This window comes from Cricetulus griseus, assembly GCF_003668045.3.
Source record: "Cricetulus griseus strain 17A/GY chromosome 1 unlocalized genomic scaffold, alternate assembly CriGri-PICRH-1.0 chr1_0, whole genome shotgun sequence".
In the NCBI taxonomy this organism is placed as follows: Eukaryota; Metazoa; Chordata; class Mammalia; order Rodentia; family Cricetidae; genus Cricetulus; species Cricetulus griseus.
Genome location: NW_023276806.1, coordinates 112131549 through 112149968, shown reverse-complemented (window position 1 = coordinate 112149968; position 18420 = coordinate 112131549). Strand labels below are relative to the sequence as shown.

Here is an 18420-nt window from a genome sequence, read left to right as displayed (position 1 = left end):
ATATAATTTGTAGTCTTAATGTCTTATTGCTCTAGCATTTTTTATTTGAATAAAGATTCAAATTAAATGCACTAAGATGCAGTAAAAATCCAAGTTCTATGTATGGACACAAAAAGTAGAAATTACAAAAGGAAAAACTACTCAATAAACTTTTTTACTCTGTACTCCCTGACCTTGATAATTAAAGATATGTGGATTCTCGCCCCAATGGGGTAGAGAGGTCTTATGAGTCAGGGCAGCAGAGACAAGACATGGATGGTGCACTCAGGACAAGTTGATATGAAGCAGAGTTGGTGTTTATTAAGAGAAATTTTAAGGGACTGGGAAGATGTTTTAATCTGTAAAGTGCTGGCCAGGTAAGAATAAGCTACTATATTCAGATCCCCAGCAACCTTGTAAAAGCTGAGTACAACAGCACATATTTGCAACCCTGGTGTTGTGGAATAGAAAGAACTGTCTGAGCTCACTAACAAACCAGCTTAGCTGAATTGATGAGCTCCAAATTACATGAGAAGAACTTGTCTTAAAATAAATGTATGTATGTATGTATGTATGTATGTATGTTGAGGAGTTGGAGAATTAGCTTGATGGTTAAGATCACTGGCTGTTCCTTCTGGGAACCCAGGGTCAATTCCCAGCTCCCACATGTTGGCTGGCTCACACCTGTCTGCAACTCCAGCTCCAGGGATGATGCCCTCTTCTGACTTTCATGAATACTGCATGTGTGTGGTACATAGCCATACATACAGGCAAAACACCCATTCACATAAACTATAACTTTAAAATTTTGGGTTGAATTGTAGTGTAAACAGATTTAGGGGGGCTGCCAGCTCCATAAAATAAAAGACACAGAGACTTATTATTAATAATGAAAGCTGGGCCTATAGCTTAGGCTTGTCCCACTAGCTTAAATTAACCCATTTTGTCTCATGGCTTTTTACCTCTCTTCCATCTTGCACCTGTTGTTTCCTCTCTGTATCCTCTGGCATCTCTCCCCTGCACCTAGATTCATCTCCCCTCCTTCTCTTTTTCTCTTTCTGTAAGTCCCATCTAACCTCTTCCTGCCTAGCTATTAGCCATTCGACTCTTTATTAAACCAACCAGAAGGCACCTTGGCAAAGACACATATTCCCAGTGTACACCCAATGTCAACCTCCGCCTCCATGGGCACATGCATGTACAAACACTCACATGAATACATACATCATTCATCCATACACACAAAGAAGTTCCAGTATAGATTTTAAGAACAAGGGTTAAGAGAAAGAGGGATGCTCTGAAAGAAAATAAGACACACCCCAGAGCATGTTTGTTGGTCTCTCAATGATGAGTCTCACTTCAATGTCTTTACAGTAGTCACATACAGGATTTTGGGTGATTTTTGTTGGTTGGTTTTGAAATAGATATCTTCAAAGGGTTGCTGAGGAATCACAAAGTGGTCCCTGTGGTATACTTGACAGGATTACAGGTGACAAATCAAAAGTCTAGACCAAGAGGAAGGAAACATTAGGGGTCTTCACTGTGAGCCAAGTACATAGCCTTGTGGGAGATTCCGAAGAATGGCTAGGAGAGGAGTAAGGTCATACTTGAAGGTCATGTAGGCTTAGGCCTTAAGTGTGGTTCACTGATATGAAATGGCTAGTATATGAAATCACTATTTTATCTCAATGTCAGCAGCCTTCACAGCAAATTTTCATTCTCTTAGCTGGAGAAAGGCTCCAACCAGACTCTAGGATGATGGGTTCCTTTTCTTTCCTGTGTCCCCATAATTCTCCCTGACTTTCTGGTGTGACTCAGTGAGGTTTAAGGAGGTTTGAAATGTAGTTATTATAAAATAGTGTAGTAGTTCTTAATCTTTTTAGATCATGAGACCCTTTTATTCTGTAATGATCGCTTTGAACACAACGGAGTGTAGACAAGTAGCAATGTTTATTGCTAGTGGGTGTTTTCACAGGCTTCAGCTATATGCTACCATCTAGATAGTCATGAATCCTAGAAGACTTCAGTATATGGTCAACAGTAGTACACAGAACTGGTGAGATACCAATTGAAATACTGATAAGTGTATTTTAAAAAGAAGAATGTTTATTATTTGAATTTTAAGCAGCATGGTGTCAGCTTCTTTATAAATGTCTTGTAAAACAGTATAAGCATTACCAGAGTAAAAACACCTCGAAGTCCAAAAGAGAAGGTATATGGATATTTGAGACTGTCTTATCTAATGAAAAGTGTATACCTTCACATAATTTAGCTGTATTTCTATGCCAGGAGTGCATCCTTTCTTTCGGAAGACTACACTGTCAACTAGAGTGACACATAAAGTATGAGGAGGTGGTATTGTCTCTAGCTCCCCCTTAGCTGACTGTGAGAGTTATCCAGCCTCTCTCTTCCTGCTGTTTAGCACAAATAGCCATAAATATTATACCATGCTAAAACTGATTTCAGGATAGGCAACATAGCCTTCTGACCTCAACACTCAGGATGCTGGGGCAACACTCAGGATGCTGGGCGGAAAGATCACTATAAAATTGAGGCCAGCCTGGGCTATATAGCAAAGCTGTCTTGAGTGTGTGTGATGAGTGATGTCCAGCCAGTTGCTGATCATCAGGCCAGCTCACAGGCAAGAGAATGACAACAAAGATGAGAACACAGCACACACAAAAACTCCCTCAACAGCAGCCCCTGCCATGCACACTTCCAGAACAGTGGCATGGAGAGGATCAGACCCTCCAGATTTATAAAGGTGTCCTGGAGCTACATACAGAGACCCTGTCTCAAAAACAGCAAAAACTGGTGCCTATTTCAGGGTTCTCCCAGCTAGTAAGGTCTCATAAATGACACAGCATCACAGCGTTGTGCTCAGGATGGTGGTGTTTTACTCTAAGTAATGAGTTATCTTGGCAGTTCCAACAAGTAAGGGGCAACTAAAAAGGCAGGCAAAAGCTAGCTCATGTGTGTCTTCAGAGATAATTAGCTTCAACAGACAGTCTAAACGTGCTGACCTAGTGTATCTGAGAAGTAGAACAGGACTAAGCCTGCAAAGCCTTCACAGAACTTGTAGGGAATAGCCATTTAGCACAGATAACTCTAAACTTGGACGATTGTGATAATTGAAACAGTGCAAGCAGCAGGCAGTTAGTTAGACTCTGAAACTAAATGTAAGTATGGGCCATGAAACACGTGCCAGTGAGACACCAATACTACCCTGACAGAAGACTAGAGAAGAGTCCCTGTGCACACCTGTGCATTAACATGAGCTTTGGGCTTTACTGCTGGGTTCCTGGAGCCTTGTACCTTTTAGGCAGTCAGATTCCTTGAGTGACCAGAGAATGGGGCTCCTGCCATCTTAGCACTGCACTGGAGTGGTTCCTGCCCTGTTCATTTCCAATAGTTTTCTTTTTAAAACCAATAATACCACCTTTTTATCTTGTTATGATGGTTCCATTGAAGCATTAAAAGAAAAATAAAACTTAAAAATTCCATAGAAAACTCCATCTAAAATAAGACATGCCTGAGTTTGGAAAGAAGAGGCAAACATGAGACCATTAATGATTGATCCACACCAATGAAGAAGTTGTAACTAACGTAGCATGCTGCATAGACACTGGTCTAACATGCCCTGGGTATACTAACACTCAATGCTCCCTTCCTTTCATTTCCTTTTCTTTTGGCAGTTGACAAGAAGTTCATTTGCTTTAGTGAAAACTCCCTCGTTGAGCCTCTCTCACTAGCTCTTTTACACACTATAGCCTTACAAGCCCCATAGACCTGCACTGTTCTAACTACAGTTGCTGACTTGGTCTTATTTGCAGTTTCTGTGTCATGTTTGCTTCTTGAGTCTGACTGACTAGAGTATTTCTCCTCCACCATTAGTGTGTGATGTCACCACATGGTCCTCATTTCTGCGCAGGATTAAAGGTGCACGACACCATTTGTCTTCAGTGCCACACATATGAGGTGTACTTTGTGTGCAGAGTGTGTCTTTCTTCTGGCCTATAATTTCCTTCACATGGAAGATTAATAAGGGAAATTTTTATATTCTGTATAAAAACAAAATCAAATTTATATACTAAAATTATTTGTCTAAAAATTTAAGTTGTTTTCAAATAAAAGTTGAAATGCAAAAAAAAAAAAATTCCATAGGAACAAATAATATTCCAGATCTTTCACTTCTACAGGATAGTTGATCTGTGTGTAAGTGTTCTTTTGTCTTGAGATAGGGGTCGCTACTGTAGCTCAAGCTCACCTATTCACTGTGTAGTCCAGGCTGGCCTCAGCCTTCCCAAGTGCCCAGATTATGTGTAAACTTGAAAAGGCAAAAACTATTGTAGGCATTTCCTCGTGAAAAATAATGGAAGGTTGTGCTCCAAATGCAAAGGTATTTATTTAACCATGTCCCAAAGACCTCAGCGTAACTTTTAATCAGCAAAATTAAACCACCAAATGTTCTCCCCATCTCTATCATAGGGCATGAATGTGTATTTGCAGAAATTTTTGTTTTATGTGAATGGAGTGCTATACATGGCATTCTAGAGTGTATGACTTTAAGCCCAGATGGAGTAACTGGTGAAGATTGTTTTGCAATGGAATTAAGCCTAAGAGCATAGTTAGGTAATAAAAGCTCTAAACTTCAGTTCTTGCCTCACCACTTACAAGTTTTTCAGTGAAGAAACATTTTAAAGGATAAGTGCTTCGAGCAACCCTTAATTGATTAATTCCCTTCTGCAACGCAGTGTGGCTCCCTGAGCTGCTGGTGGCAGTGCCGGGCTCGCCTCCCTGTGTCTGTAAAGGTCCCACTTCATCTGCCCCTACTCCCGCCGAGCCTGCTGCACTGCCCTAGACCCATCTTTCAAGCTCGCTTTTCAGCTGCGGTTCAGCAGCTCAATGGCCCTCCCTCCCTCCCATCCACAGGAGCATAGTCTCCCAGGTAGCCTCCTTGAAGCACCTCCAGAGCATGCTGTTCACAAACAGCAAGACACCACTCTCACTGGGTTCCTAATCCCTCCAACACACAGGGGAAGGAGGTCGCAGGGCTGTGAAAGTGAAAAGAAAAGAGAAGGGGGCGGGCAGGCCAGGACAGCACAATGTCCACGCTGGGTGCTCCAGCGGCTGCACCACAATTGGCGCCAGCTGCAGCCCAATTAAGCTCAACAGGTCACAGGTGTTCCAGACAGAAGACTCTTTTAACAAAACCATTTTCTGAGACTACCTAAGAATTTTTTAAGCACCACAGCCTGATTCTTTTGGTGGATTTTTTTAAAAAGCTATTTACTACACTTGAAATACAAAGAAGCTGAGATTAGGCCTCCTGGATGGTGTGCTTTCTTCCTGCCAAACAGCAGGAGCAGCACAGACAGCTTCTGGGCCATTGTAGGTTTAATGTGCAGCTGCAAGGAAGGAAGAGGTCTGTCTTCAGTGCAGTCCAAAGACTGAGTGGGCAGCTCACCAGCTCCAGCAAGGAGCAACAGTAATATTTCTGTACCTTTGCACTCTGAAATCACCACCTCACAGATGCACAGGTAGGTGAACTATAACGTTTTAAGCCAGCCTGGGGAGTACTGTTAAGCAGGATATGAATTCAGTTCTCAAGAAATACTTTACAAAAGAGAAGGGCAGTGAGATGTAGCTCAGTTGGTACAGTGCTTACACAGTATGAAGGAATCGCAGAGTTTGGCCCCCAGCACAACTGAACATGATGGGGTTTGCCTGTGATCCCAGCATTGGGCAGGTGGAAGCAAGTGAATCAGCATCACCCTCAGCTACCTGCAAGTTCAAAGCCAGCTATGATACATAAGCCCCTCATAGTTGGTGGTTCATTTTTGATGGACTAGAGATGTGTAGCTTGGTGGTAGAACACATGAAACGAAACACATACACTCCGTTCCACCACCAAAATAAGTTAAAAAAAAAAAAACAACAACAACAACAAAGCAAGGGCTGGAGAGATGGCTCAGAGGTTAAGAGCACTAACTGCTCTTCCAGAGGTCCTAAATTTGGTTTCTAGCAACCACATGGTGGCTCACAACCATCGTTATAAGATTTGGTGCCCTCTTCTGGTGTGCAGATATACATGGAAGCAGAATGTTGTATACATAATAAATAAATAAATAAAATTAGAAAAAAATAACAAAGGAACTGGAGAGATGGCTCAGTGGTTAAGAGCACTTGCTGCCATGTTTGGTTCCCAGCACCCACAGAGATCCAGAACTCCAGTTCAGGGGATTCCACTCCCTCATCAGACTTCTCAGGCACGTGGTGCATATACATTCATGCAGGCAAAACTCTTAGGCATAAAATAAACCTTAAAAAAAAAGCAGCTGGGCATGCCTTTTATTAATCCTAGCACTGGAGAGGCAGAGGTATTTAGATCTCTGTGAGTTTCAAGCCAGCCTGGGTGTTATTCAGAGAAACCCTGTCTCAAAAGAGACAAACTTGGAGGGAGGGGGGACTTTCCCCATCTAAACTCACCTTGTCCTCTACTGGCCCATTTGAACCTGGCTCTATTATCTGTGCATCTATCTACCTATTCTCTGTCCAGTCTAAGGTCTGCAGGGTGACTTACCTATTGATTGTGTCACTTTGAGGATAGCAGTGCTCTCTGAGGTAGTTTACCAGAAAAGTTAGCTAGAACTTAATGCTTGTAGGCAGGAAGCAGCTCTTTGCCCCCAGCCCCCAAGGTGTTTGCAACAGCCTCCCAACTCCAAGCTTCTAACCACTTGTAAGCATGTTTCCCTCTTGTCACTGTCACTATGCTTGTCTGGTAGCAGAGTCACCCAGGCCATGCCTAGAAATGGAAGCAACTAACTTAAATTACTGTTTCTAATACTAAATGCACCAGAAAAGAAACCAGTTCCACTGTGAAGCTGAAACAAAAAAAGGAAATGCTGTAGCACACAGAGGATAAAGTCCAGGAAATTTCCAAGCATGGCCGAGTTTTCCTTCCTATTGACTACTTTTTACTAGACAGTGATGGTCTTAACTTACTCCTTGTTACGTTTTTTAAAAAAACATTGCCGTCTGCTTAGAAGCTATGTTGGTTTTAATTTTTGCTATGTCGAAATACCTGTTCAAACCCTGCTTCTCTGGTGCAGGAAGCTATATAGGCTATATAGAAGAGGTTTCCTCCCCCCCCCCCCATGGTGAAGTGCAACATTGTTCTTCATGGCTTTCAGAATTTCATACAATTGCCTTTTTGCCCTTTTGCATTTAGAAGTGAAGTGATTAGATTTCCCAAGGCTCAGTGGTCAACAGCCTTCTCATCCTGGAGCATTGCTTCCCCATGCAGCTTGCTGTAAAGAATACACGAAAAATGAAATTCACACTCATATGAGCCTCTGTCTCCATTACTGACTACCTTCCTCACTTACAAAGACTCACTGTTAAGTGAACCTAGTGATTTGTAGATGTTTTTAGTAACAGACTCGTCCTCTTAGGTGTCCATCTCAAATTCATATGTTCCTGTTGATCTGGTGTTTTTGTTAAGTAACTAACTGGTCAGTAGATATATATTTAACTGCTGAATGAATGGAAAGAAAAATGTGTGATGTAGAGACACCAAATAAAGTGTGTGGTAACCACTACAGTAAACACATCTTGTCTGGATCTGACAGTAAGATCTTGGCACAGTTTGATAGTTTTTATCTCATTTTCTTATTCCCATAACCATGTTTTCAACCTCGAAGCAAGGCACATATGAAAGTGTAGGTATCAATTGTTTAGTCAACTGAATAAGAATATAACACACTTGCATTTGTAGCCTATTGGCAACTCCCCCTCCCCCCCATTCTGACAGCTTGCTGATAAAAATTCCTTTAAAATACATAACCTTCACTATCAGGAGAAAGGGCAGGATGCTGAAGAAATTAAGGCTGACTCCTAAAGTCCTCTTTGCTAAAGAAGTTTAAAAAAAAAATCAAGTGGCCAAGGATTTTCTTTCTGAGCAGGTTAATCTTATATTCTTGACTGTCTGTGAATTAAAATCATCCATTTATCTACACATCATCTCAGCAGAGTTCTTCTGTGGCCTCATGGAAAAGGAGGAAATTGAAATGATTCCCCATGCTGAAATAGTCCTAGACATAGTTTGGTTTAAGGCATGATGAGTGGTGCATGTGTGCTTTGTAGAAACAGGTGGTCAATCCAGACCTCAAACACAAGCTTATCACATGGGCTTTCTTTTTATAGGCTTTATTATATAAGCTACCAGACAGTCATAATTTAGATCGAAGGCCTTTCCTCATCATTTCTCATTCCCAGAGAGGCATGTGGGCAGCTTTATCTAAGACGACCTCACCTTCCCAATGCTTACTGCAGAGAAGAGGGCCAAGGACAGGTTCCCTGGTTACAGGATTCTTTGCCCAGGGGCACTACCCATTTGCATGTTTTGTTTTTAACAAACTTCCTTTTAAGTCCTCCAAAGTAATATATAGTACTTCACCTGTCCTCAGCCCCTTTCCTTTTGTCTCTATTCTGAAATACAAGAGAGCAGAGTATAAAATGCTATAAAATGGGAAAGAACCACACTATCAACCATGAGTAAGTTTTCTGGTATAGTTTTGCTGAAGATCACCAATAAGGACCAGCAGGATGGCTCATTGGGTAAAGGTGCTTGTTGCTAATCCTGGCAACCTGAGTTCTCTCCCCAGGGTACATACAATAGGAGGAAAGAACTGGCTTCTACCCTTCATTTTTGACTCCACACTTAGGCATACACACCCTCCAGAAATAATCAAATATAATAAGTATTTTCCAAAGGAAAAAAGAAAAAGTCAGTAATAAAACACTTTATTGGTGGTCTATTAAAATTAGGAGGGCAGAAGAGTTTTGTGGGAAACATTGGGTATCCCAGGTACTGTGTCAGATTGACTGGCTAATTGATGGGCAGTACTCAGGAGCTGCTCACAGATTGGGTGCCTGTGGAACCCCAAACCAGGCACATGGGTTTGTTCCTCCAAGATGGAACTTTCTCACTGTGTCTTCATGTAGCAGAGGGGTCTAACCAACTCCAAGACTTTCCATAAAGGTACCAGGCCTATCCATTCAGGTGGAGATTGAGTGTAGTTCCAATGCTTAGGCTCCAATGTATGAGTCTTGGTGACTTAGAGTTCTATTGCTATAAAGAGACACTATGACTACAGCAATTCTTATAAAGGAAAACATTTTATTGGAACTGACTTACAGTTTAGAGGGTTAGTCCATTATCATCTTGGCTGGAAGCATGGTAGCATGCAGGCAGATATGGTGCTGGAGAGGTAGATGAGAGCTCTACATCTGGATCCACAGTCAGCAGGAGGAGAGCTACACTGGACCTGGCTTGAGCATTTGAAACCCCCCAGTGACACACTTCTTCCAACAAGGCCACACTTCCTAATTGTGCCACTCCCTGTGGGCCTATTGGGACCATTTTCATTAAGACCACCACACTTGGGGGCAAAACACTAAGATAAATGGGTTAGAGCAGACTGAGCAACTGTCATTGCTAGACTGAAAAGTCCATCAGCTTCCTTTCTTCTACTTGTTCCCTGAGTGGAACACAATGTGTTTTATGTTGGTCTAAACTTCTTTGATCATGGAATACTGACCATTGCTATCACCCAAGGAAATGTTGACCTGGTCCATGGGAGCTGCATTTTTTTTCTTCAGAAATATGCTGTCTTAGAAGTCTTTCCAGAGTGATGCCTAGAACATAAGGAAACCCCTGGTCATGAAGTACAGCCGTTTCCAGACCCATCCTTTTGTTAGGGTTAGAAGAAAAGAGCCAGTAGGTCTCTTGTGAGGAACAAGTGGAAACAAAGAGGACCTTAGTGCTTGCTCTGTCAGCAGGTTGGGTTCAGGGCTTCAGGGGACTGATATCAGCAATTTTGCTCCTGTTCAGAAACCCTTGTCAAAATCTTCCTAATTATCATTTTTGTTTCCTGAGGCCAAGCATACATGTGGAAGTCAGGACAAATTTTAGAAGTCAGTTCTGTCTTTCCACCATGGGCTCTAGAAAGGGTGATCAGGCTTGTGCAGCTAGACCTCTCCAGCTCTCTTTGCTCACTTTTATTCTGTATAATCAGATGGTATGTGTGTGTGAGAGAGAGACAGAGACAGACAGTGAGAGAGAATGAGAATTCTGTTCTTCACACTTAGCAATGTCTTCCTTCTCTCCACACAAACACTATGGTTTTCCTTCCTGGCAATCAACCTATGTCCATCCCCTGCTAGTGTGTGGGGACAGAAAGACATACAATTTTCACACCTCCTAATCTTATAGTTGACCTTCTGCACTCACTGCACAGAGCACCTAGCCCACTGGTATTTACTGAAGAGTGGAAGCTTGGCTAAGAAATCCATATTGTCCTACTTTTGGTTGTATATTACTAAGTAGATTTGGAAGGAAAGCAAAATATAATTTTTGACAGAAAGGATTGTATAATTGCTCCTTTCCAGCATTCCCTAACGTGATAGACAAGGTAAAGTCTGTTGAAGTAAATGCTAAAGTTATCAGTAGGAAATATAACAGCAATTCCTTCCAGCAGTGGGTGTCTAGTTGGTGACATTGTGGCAGTATTTTATCTAGAGATGAACTGAGAATCATGAGTTGAATTATCAGAACATCTCATAAAGCTTGCAGTTTACAATTCTGTTTTGGGCCACATTCCTGGTTCTCTATGGCAACATGTGGCCTGTCGGCTGCATGCAGGTTGGATACAGCTGTGAGAAGGGCTCTGACATGAGGCCATCAGGCCCAGTATTCAGCACCTGTCTCACATTTGCCTTCCTTCAAAGGTTCTACAGAACATATCATCTAATCCAGATATTCCCACTGTTCTGTCTCAAAGTTCTATGCCACAATATAAATTATTTTACTAAATTCAAGGGCACTCACAGATGTTGAAAGAGACACAGGAAAGAAATGCTTCACACGCTGTCATACAGCAAAGGTTGAAAGGAATGTGTAAACTCTGCTATGGCAGGGGTACTGATTATTGATTAGCAGGACCTCACTGTGCATCATAGTACCTCTGCTTAGGGCTCCTCCCTCCAAAACTCACAGGAAGCCAGTCCTTGGCAGTGTTGGGAGTGGGAATGGAAGTTGGGTGGCATATCAGATCCACACACTTAACAGCACATGCTCTGAAGAGTGAGCATGCTTGTCGTGCATCTTTGTGCTGGTTCTGGTTTGCTCTGGAAAGATCAGACAGTTCTGTATATGGTTTCCATTTGTAAGCTCAAAGTAGAGGGTTTGCCTAGCATATGTAAGACCCTGGGTCCATGTATGCACCACTAAAAAACCAAACTTTAAGTTGAGTAACTCCCACAGGGATGTGCTCATAATGCAGAAGTCATACTACTTGTCAGAAGTTACACTCAGTGTGAAGTCTCACCATCATAGCTTCCTTAAAAAGGACAACACCTATAAACATGTTTACATGGAAAGCCCACAAGGCATCAACCCTACATACCAGCTAAATAATGTTGACAGCACACCAATTGGTCATCCAGTTCCAAATGGTCAACCCTGAAAACATACATACAAATAAAACTATACAGACTGAGCAAATTGTACGTACATATTTAGAACCACACCTCTACTCCCAACACACACACACACACACACACACACACACACACACACACACACACGCGCGCGCGCGCGCGCGCGCGCGCGCGCCGACACCAATGAAATAGAGACTGTGAACTTGAAAGGGGGTAGTGGGGCACATGGAAGGTTTTAGACAAAGGAAAGAGAAGGGGGAAAGATGTAATTACAATCTCAAAAATAAGGGATTTTTTAAAATGTCACACCACAGATAAATATGTTGAAAATAAGTTGTTGACAAAAAATGCTAACTGCTTTCTCCCCCCTTTTACTTGTTCAATTTCAGATCATAGCCGTCTGCAAGGAGGCTGCTCTCTTGGCCCTAGAAGAAGACATTAAAGCTGACCGAATTATGAAGAGGCATTTCACTCAAGCCTTGAGCATCGTGACACCTAGAATCCCAGAGTCGCTGATGCGTTTTTATGAAGATTACCAAGAAAAGAGCGGGCTACACACAGTCTAAGAAATACATGCTTATATGCATATATTTTGTAGAGAAAAGTTTGTTTGCAAATTTTGTCTTGAGGGTGTTTACAGTTTCTTAATAGGTAAATGTTTGAAATATCCTCACTGGAGTTGAAGAGCCTCACCTAAATGTTTCTGAATCATTCAAGTACAATAAACATATGTCTGGGCATCAGTTCAAACCAGTTTTACATTTGATTTTCAACAATATATATTCACTGCTTGTATTATTTCCTTACTCCATAATTCACTGGGTATTTGCTTTAAAGATAGGGTTTTATGATTCCTAGCTTAGCCTCTAACTCTGTATAGCTGGAGTTGACCTTAAACTTCTGGTTCTGCTGCCTATGCTTCCCAAGTGTTGGGATTACAGGTATATTCTGCTGTACTATTTATGCAGTGCTGGACCTTGAACCTGGGGCTTGCTAGGCAAGTTCTATCAGTCCTCTCCCAAAATTGCACTCTGAAAGGCCAGCCAGGTTTAGTTCCAAATGTGTAGCTCTCATTGCTGTTGGCATTGCATTTATGGCCAGAAAGTATGAAATTATCACACACAGTGATGGGCTTGGAAAATTTAAAATGTTGGATCAGTTTGAGCCCAGAACAAGACCCTCAGCATTTGCTACAATACTGTAAGGAAAACAGAGTGTATGTCATTTTTAATGTGTACCTATGTACAGGTTGTCAGTTAATCTTTTCAGTTAAAAAAGAAAACCTAAAAACCAAACAGGACTATTGTGATGGTTTAAGAGATAAAAACATTTACCACCAATACTAACAACCTGAGTTTGGTCTCTGGTGGACAGAGAGAACCCATCAAGTTGTCCTTCAACCTTCTGAATAAATGTAGTTTAAAAATTAACAAAAAACACAAATTTTACCTTCTGCTATATCATGTTGTATTCTAAATATTTATGTTTATGCCTCTAACTGTATATCGTTGAAATTCCTTGATACTTTAATTTAATTGAAAAAATTGGCCCAGCAGTAGTGGTGTGATGTTAGTGAAAAGAAAGGAGTTGGAAGGTAAGAGTTTAAAAAGATTTTAGAGCCAGGCAGTGGTAGCACACACCTTTAATGCCAGCACTCAGGAAGCAGAAATAAGAAGATCTCTGAGTTTGAAGCCTGCCTGGTCTACAGAGCTACTTCCAGAACGGCTAGAGCCACACAGAGAAGCCCTGTGTTATAAAGGAAAAAAAAAAAAAAAAACCTGTGCCCAGGTGATCCCCTGACCAGTGAGAACCTAGCAGCTAATGTTTGAGAATCAGAAAGCCAAACAGTTCTGTGGCTGAAAATAAACTGAAGATGTGAAGAGGTCACATCACAGCTCTTCATCCTGCAAGACTACATTGGTAACCAGTTCATAACACCACTTAAGGAATGAAAAATATACTATTTAATACTGTGCTGTCATATTTATTTAAATGAAATAATACCAAAATGTTTTAGGCACACTTCAAGTGTAACCCTATAGAAAATTCCATCATTCAAATAGTTTGACTGGATACTAATAACTTACAAATTACCTTTATAATTGGGCAGAGTGGTACATGCCTACAATCCCAGCATTTGGGAGGTAGAAGTAGAAGATTATGAGCTCAAGGCCAACCCAGGCTACATAGTAAGTTTGAAGCCAGCCTGAACAGAGAAATTGGCTTACACACTGAGATAAACAAGACCTCAAAACTACTTTTGTGTTCCCCACTTTCATTTTTAGTTATTTGTAAATAAAATTATGAAAAGGAAGAACCTCACCTTCTGCCCATATATGACACAGAATACAAGAAAATAAGAGAAGCTAGGCAAGAACTGGGCAAGAATCCTAAGAGAACACCTTTCCTCGTGGAATACAAACCAGAACTTGAGTCAGGTGGGAGAAAGAATGGTGTTGATGTTAGCCAACAAAAGAGATTGGGTGTTGTCACCACATGGGAAGCTGTCATTGAGTCTCAGCTTTACGTGCTGCCCAGTTCTAAGCTGACCCCACACACACCTTCAGTGCAAGAGTAGACTAGAAGTACTTCCCCTGGCAGAGGGGCCCACAGGAACTTCATACTTACCCTGTGCTTTGGATATTTGAAAAAGGCCTGCTAGGAATTATACCCACAGACTTATCCACATTATTGAGTTTTGAATTTACACTACTTCAAATTCCCACAAAAGCATGAATCCATGCAATAACTGTCTTAGGGCAGCTAGCAGCCCCACTAGTGAACATACCTACACCCCCAGCTACTGGAGATTTTAAGCAGCTGACATCCCACAGAAAAGCATCTGTAATCCCCAAGGATGAGGAGCAGGGGAACCTCCGACAATGGCATGTAAGGAGCTACCACCACCTCAGAAAGCAGCTCAGGAATCCTAGATCTCTGGGTATGCACAGTGACTAAGTTCAAAGACCTTTAGACAAGTTGAACTGCTTCTCAACATTTAAGAGCTGTTGAGAAGACATAAGGGAAGTCATGCACTAGAACAGTTGAGAATACATATGAGATGGATTTAATCCAAATCTGAAATGAAGAAGCGTCTTAGAAGACTGTTAAAGCATGAAGCTGATTGTAAGCTTAAGCTTACACAGCAAGACCCTGTCTCAAATAGAGTTATTTTTTGCTTATGGGGACTATACAAGTGAAAATGAGAGATACCAATAGGGATTTGGGAGATGCCAAAGCTGCAGTTCTTAACTGAGTGACGGGAATCCAGGTGTCATTTTTTTTTTGTAGGTGTGCCTGCATATATGTGCTGATTTTATAAGTAGGCCTTAATGAACATCACAATCATTTAATCGAATGGACTTGCATCTTGATCCAGGGTGCCTACACCCTGTCCAAAGACTCAGGAGCACTATGTTTAAAGATAAAATGCAAAGTAAATAAGATGCAAGACGAGATGGAAACCTAGGAAACCAATGGAAGGAAATGTGTTGATGGAAGTTAATGCATTGCAGCTTCAAACTTTCTGGAGTTGGAAGGTAAGAGTTGAAAAAGATTTTTAGAGCCAGGCAGTGGTAGTGTATGCCCTCAAGATTTTAGAGCACCAGTTGTAGAAAACAGAAAGTTCTGAGTGGTAAAGTTCTGAGTGACTGTATATTGTTGACATGGCCATGGCCGTGACAAAGATTGCTAAGCTTCGCACCCATAGTAAATTGGCAAAGCCATTCCCCATATAGGCCAGGCTCACGAGGAGTGGCAAAACTTTACTGGGGGTTCTAGTATCAGCTAGTGACCAGTGTGTACAAAAGCTAGCAACTGCAGGTTCCTCCTCCCTGATGTGTACAGCCTGAGCCTGCTCGCCTGCTAGATGCCTCCTACCAAGACTAGCCAACCCTCCCCCTTGTGCTGTACATAATAAACACAATGAAGTTCTGGGTTGCTGGCAGTAGTAGGTGCCCTCCATCAGTGTGCAACCCCTACCTAGCCCAGCTTTCCTGCACAAGTGTCTATTGGTCTGTCATTGCTTCATTCTCTCTCCACCCTTAGTCAAGGTTCCAGGACCCCCAAGCTGCACACAGGTTGCAGTAACCTACCCCAAAGCTCTAGTCCTAACAAAGATCAAGCTGTTCTCTTATTTGACTTGTGCCCTACTTTGTTTTGTTTTGTTTTGTTTTTTGAGACAGGGTTTCTCTGTGTAGCTTTGGAGCCTATCCTGACACTCGCTCTGGAGACCAGGCTGGCCTCGAACTCACAGCGATCCGCCTGCCTCTGCCTCCCGAGTGCTGGGACTTGTGCCTTTTTTATACCAATACTGTTACAAAGCACACAAAAGACCAGGCCAGGAATCAACACTATTGGTTTATGCCAGCTTTGTCTTAAGGGTTTCATTTCTGATCCCAAAGGCTCATGTTTATGGACGAGTGCTATGTGATTCTACTATCTGTGTTTGTTGTGATGGAACACATACATAGTATAGGCCATGGCCTATTTAACAATGAAAAGACCAGCTTCTTGTCTCCATATGGTTTATTTTTTGGCATCTGGTCAGGAGTTTGTCTTTGTTCTACTTTTTTTTTTTTTTTTTTTTTTTTTTTTTTTTTTTTTTTGTCATTTCAGGGACATTGATACTGATGTCATCCTAGTGTTCCAAAAGGTTTAAATAATTCAGATTTTGTCTTTTTTTTTTCTAACATTGAAATTTTGAAGAACGGCTTCCACCTTTCATCTCTTCATGGCTGATAACTCACCCTTATCTTTTTTGAAAATGTTTGTTTTATCTCTAATGTGTGAAACAGTTTTCAAAGGAAATGTATAGTTTTGTTTTGTTTTTTTATGCTTAGTTTAAGACTAGGTCTCACTCTGTACCCAAGCTGGTCTTGAACTCAAGCAAGCAAGGCAAGCCTCTTGTCTCGGGCTCCCAGGTCCTGAGATTACAGGCTTGAGTATCTGCTGATTAGAAAGCTAGAATGAAATTGTCTTCTGACCTGTCACTATGTAAATTTCTGAAAGTGTAGCCATGGGGTCTTTGCTTATTTCTCCTCCTTCAGGAGTCCTGCCTGGAAGTGCAAACACAAAAGAGTGAGTTCAGGGATATTTGACAGCTTAATGCTCTGTTTTCCTGCTTGCTCCTCCCAAGCCAACCTGGGTGTTTCTCAGAAAACACAAATAAATTCCTTATTTGAAAACCATGGAGGACTGATAACTTCTGTAGTAGTGATATACATCTCTTGAGAGCAGAAGCATTAAAGCCTAATATTAAAAGTGCATATTAAAAGTCAGCTGAGTGTTATTTAAGTGAGTAGAGGGAATACCGGAAGGATGGAGCTTTGGAGTAGACTCAAGATAGTAATTAAAGTACCAGTACAACCTCATGAAGAGAGGTGTGACTTACAGAGTTACGATTATCTTTGACATGGGGAATAATTCCACGGACTGAAATCCCCCATATGGACAGAGACTATGCCAGTAATCTAGTAGGGACAAAAAAAATCTGTAACACGGGGGTGGGTGTGCATTTTCTGATAACAGGAAAAAAATAGACTAAGGATGGGAATTAACAGATAAACCCTTCAGGCACTACCCTTTGATTCTGCCGATCCTTGGGGAGGAATGGCTGAGGGAAAGCTTCCAGACTTATTTGCATAATAACAGTATTCTAAATAGCTCAATTGCCTAACATTAAAGGGTGATTAAAATCTATATCTTATCCATACAGTAAATATTACACTGCTATTTACAAAGGGAAGAAAAGTTCTCTGACTTGATACCTTGTCCCGAGATAGAATAACACTCTGTGGTTTGAATTGCCGACACAGTATCTCACAGTTAAGTGCAATCTCTAGCATGGTTGCTAGCAGAAATTGTGTGATTCAGAAACCATGTGATTCATGCTTTCTAACTACATAGTTGATAAACTGAAACCCAGTATAGGAACAATACATAAACAATTTTAATGACTCCTTGGTCAATGAAAAAGCATGTAGTTGGGAAAAACCATGTGAAGATCAATGGGTTCAGTGAGCACCGCACAGTGGATGACACAATTAGCTGAATTAAGCATTCCACTGAAAAAAGAAAAGAAAAAGGAACCCCAAATTAGCCTCAGGGAAAATATGAACTTTAAAGTAAAAATTACACGTGAAAAACAATAGAAATGACAACCTTCAGTTCAGTCTTTGTAAGACAAAAACCCAAAACATGCGTCTTTGTGAGTTAGAATGAGCTCCTTACATAATATGTCTGCCTTCTTACCCCTAAACTGGATGTGTGGCATCACTTTCACATGGCCTAAGTGGCAACCCTGGACTGCTTAGGTAGACCTACTGTAATCACAAGGGTCCGAAGATGTGTGAAGAAGCACCACTGGCTGTGTGCTTGAAAGAAGGGCTGCAAGCCAAAGAGAACAGGACTCCGGAAAAGGCAAGAAAGTTCTAGAGTCTCCAGATTGCCTTAGTAACCTGTCAGTTAATCACAACTCCACTTAAACAACCCATTTCAGATCCTGTGAGCTAACAGTCTGTGTCGCTTAAATACACTGAAGTAGTAATACAAAAGAGAAGAAACAGAAAACAATACAACTTCCAGCTGGATCTTTAAAAGATGACATAAAATTAGAAGAAAAGTGAACCACAGTAAAAAGAAAATGTAAAATTAGGAAGTTGTATAGGTTTGAGCCGGTATGTGAAAACAAACAGCCAGCAATGTGAACCTGCAGCTCCAGCACAAAGGCCTGCTCACAATTCTTGCTTCATCAGGTCTCAGAGACCTGGTGGATGCTTGTCACAAGCTCTGTCATAACAAGGCTTGCCACATGATACACACCCCTAGACTTGACTGTTGGCTTCAACAAAATAAGGTCATGTTTTGGTTCATACATAAGTCACATCTTTTCTCCCAACACTACCCAGGGATCTATTCTGCAAATTTTAGCTCAAGTTC

General features: G+C 41.4%; 1 protein-coding gene across 4 annotated transcripts in view; it reads left to right on the top strand.

Annotated features, from left to right (window-relative positions):
- Positions 1-12234, top strand: part of Spata5 (spermatogenesis associated 5) — a 178001-nt gene extending 165767 nt beyond the window's left edge. For 3 of the 4 annotated variants that reach the window (XM_027391951.2, XM_027391953.2, XM_027391950.2), the window contains one exon: positions 11871-12234. In XM_027391951.2, the coding sequence (XP_027247752.1) occupies positions 11871-12047 (177 nt within the window). In that variant the 3' untranslated portion in view covers positions 12048-12234. The remainder of the gene's footprint in view (positions 1-11870) is intronic. The other variant, XM_027391952.2, reaches the window with a different exon arrangement.
- The last annotated feature ends 6186 nt before the right edge of the window (positions 12235-18420 follow it).